At 43.6% G+C, this 1,033-nt stretch overlaps 1 protein-coding gene across 1 annotated transcript; it reads right to left on the bottom strand.

The window, feature by feature from the left end:
* Positions 1 to 146: 146 nt before the first annotated feature.
* Positions 147 to 968, bottom strand: MAA_06112 (uncharacterized protein; the record flags this gene model as incomplete). The annotated part of the gene is made up of 1 exon (XM_007824110.1): positions 147 to 968. The coding sequence occupies one exon, from the start codon at positions 966 to 968 to the stop codon at positions 147 to 149; it is 822 nt and encodes a 273-aa protein (XP_007822301.1).
* Between the last annotated feature and the right edge of the window lie 65 nt (positions 969 to 1,033).

Raw genomic sequence — 1,033 nt, 5'->3', positions numbered from 1 at the left:
TACTGTAGTAGAACAATTGATAGAGACAAGTCCTAAACTTGTATATAGCAGAGAATATGTTTTAACATGCTTACGTTATGACCACCATGGTTTAATATCCGTACTGAACAACAAATTTGGGCTCTTGATCTTAGGATTGATAAAGTTTACTTTTCTAGCTGATGCTTGATACTTGCAGAGTTCAAGTCTTGTCCGTCAATATACTCTAAAAAATGCAGCTGAAGCCCCTCTATAACCTGTATATCCAAACAACTTGTGTAAATTTCCTGTTTCCCTTCAGGTAAGACAGTGCTTGGGGAGCTAGGCCAGTCCCACACCCAATAGAGAGTAAACCACGAGGAGCTGATATTATAAGGAAGTTCCACATCGTTTTGGCACCAAAGATCTGCGCCTTGGGGATCCATTGCAATTTTATGGTAGAGCATCTGCCTCTCCTTAGATATATGACCGTCATTTATCTGATAGCATCGTCCGTCGTCAAACTCCCGCACCGCGAGCAGTATTCCGCGGCCATCGCCTCCAGTTCCTTGCTCATTCCAAACTCCATGAATCGAGCTTAGTGTATCATTGTCTAGAGGATTCGATGTTCCATATATGTACACAAAACCACTACTCCTCTTCTCCGGTGTAAGCTCGGGCAAAGTAACGTGTCCATTTTCCTGATACTGAAGAGCGACAAAACCTCCTGGAGGTGCTTTGAGAGCAGGGAATTCTGCACTGTAGTTACGGAAGGTTTGTGTAGATTTACATATGTTATCTCTGTCCCGCTTCTCAGGACTTGTTGACAGGAGGTGTTGCATTTGGAAATCATTAAAGGTTGGATCCAGCCTGGAGATGGTGCCACGAATATATCCTGGCTTGCCAACCATTGTGCCATTGTCGGCAATGACCATGAGCCTCTCGACCCACGAGTGAGACCGCGTTGGGCTAAGTATAGCCAAAAGAATTGTCAAAATGTAGATTCTCATAATGGCTGTAATTGCCTTTGGAAGGGATTTGCATAGAAAGTACAGCTAGTTATATATGCTCCAAG

Source organism: Metarhizium robertsii (assembly GCF_000187425.2).
Source record: "Metarhizium robertsii ARSEF 23 chromosome Unknown MAA_Scf_6, whole genome shotgun sequence".
Classification (NCBI taxonomy): domain Eukaryota; kingdom Fungi; phylum Ascomycota; class Sordariomycetes; order Hypocreales; family Clavicipitaceae; genus Metarhizium; species Metarhizium robertsii.
This window is presented reverse-complemented; position numbering and strand designations above follow the sequence as displayed.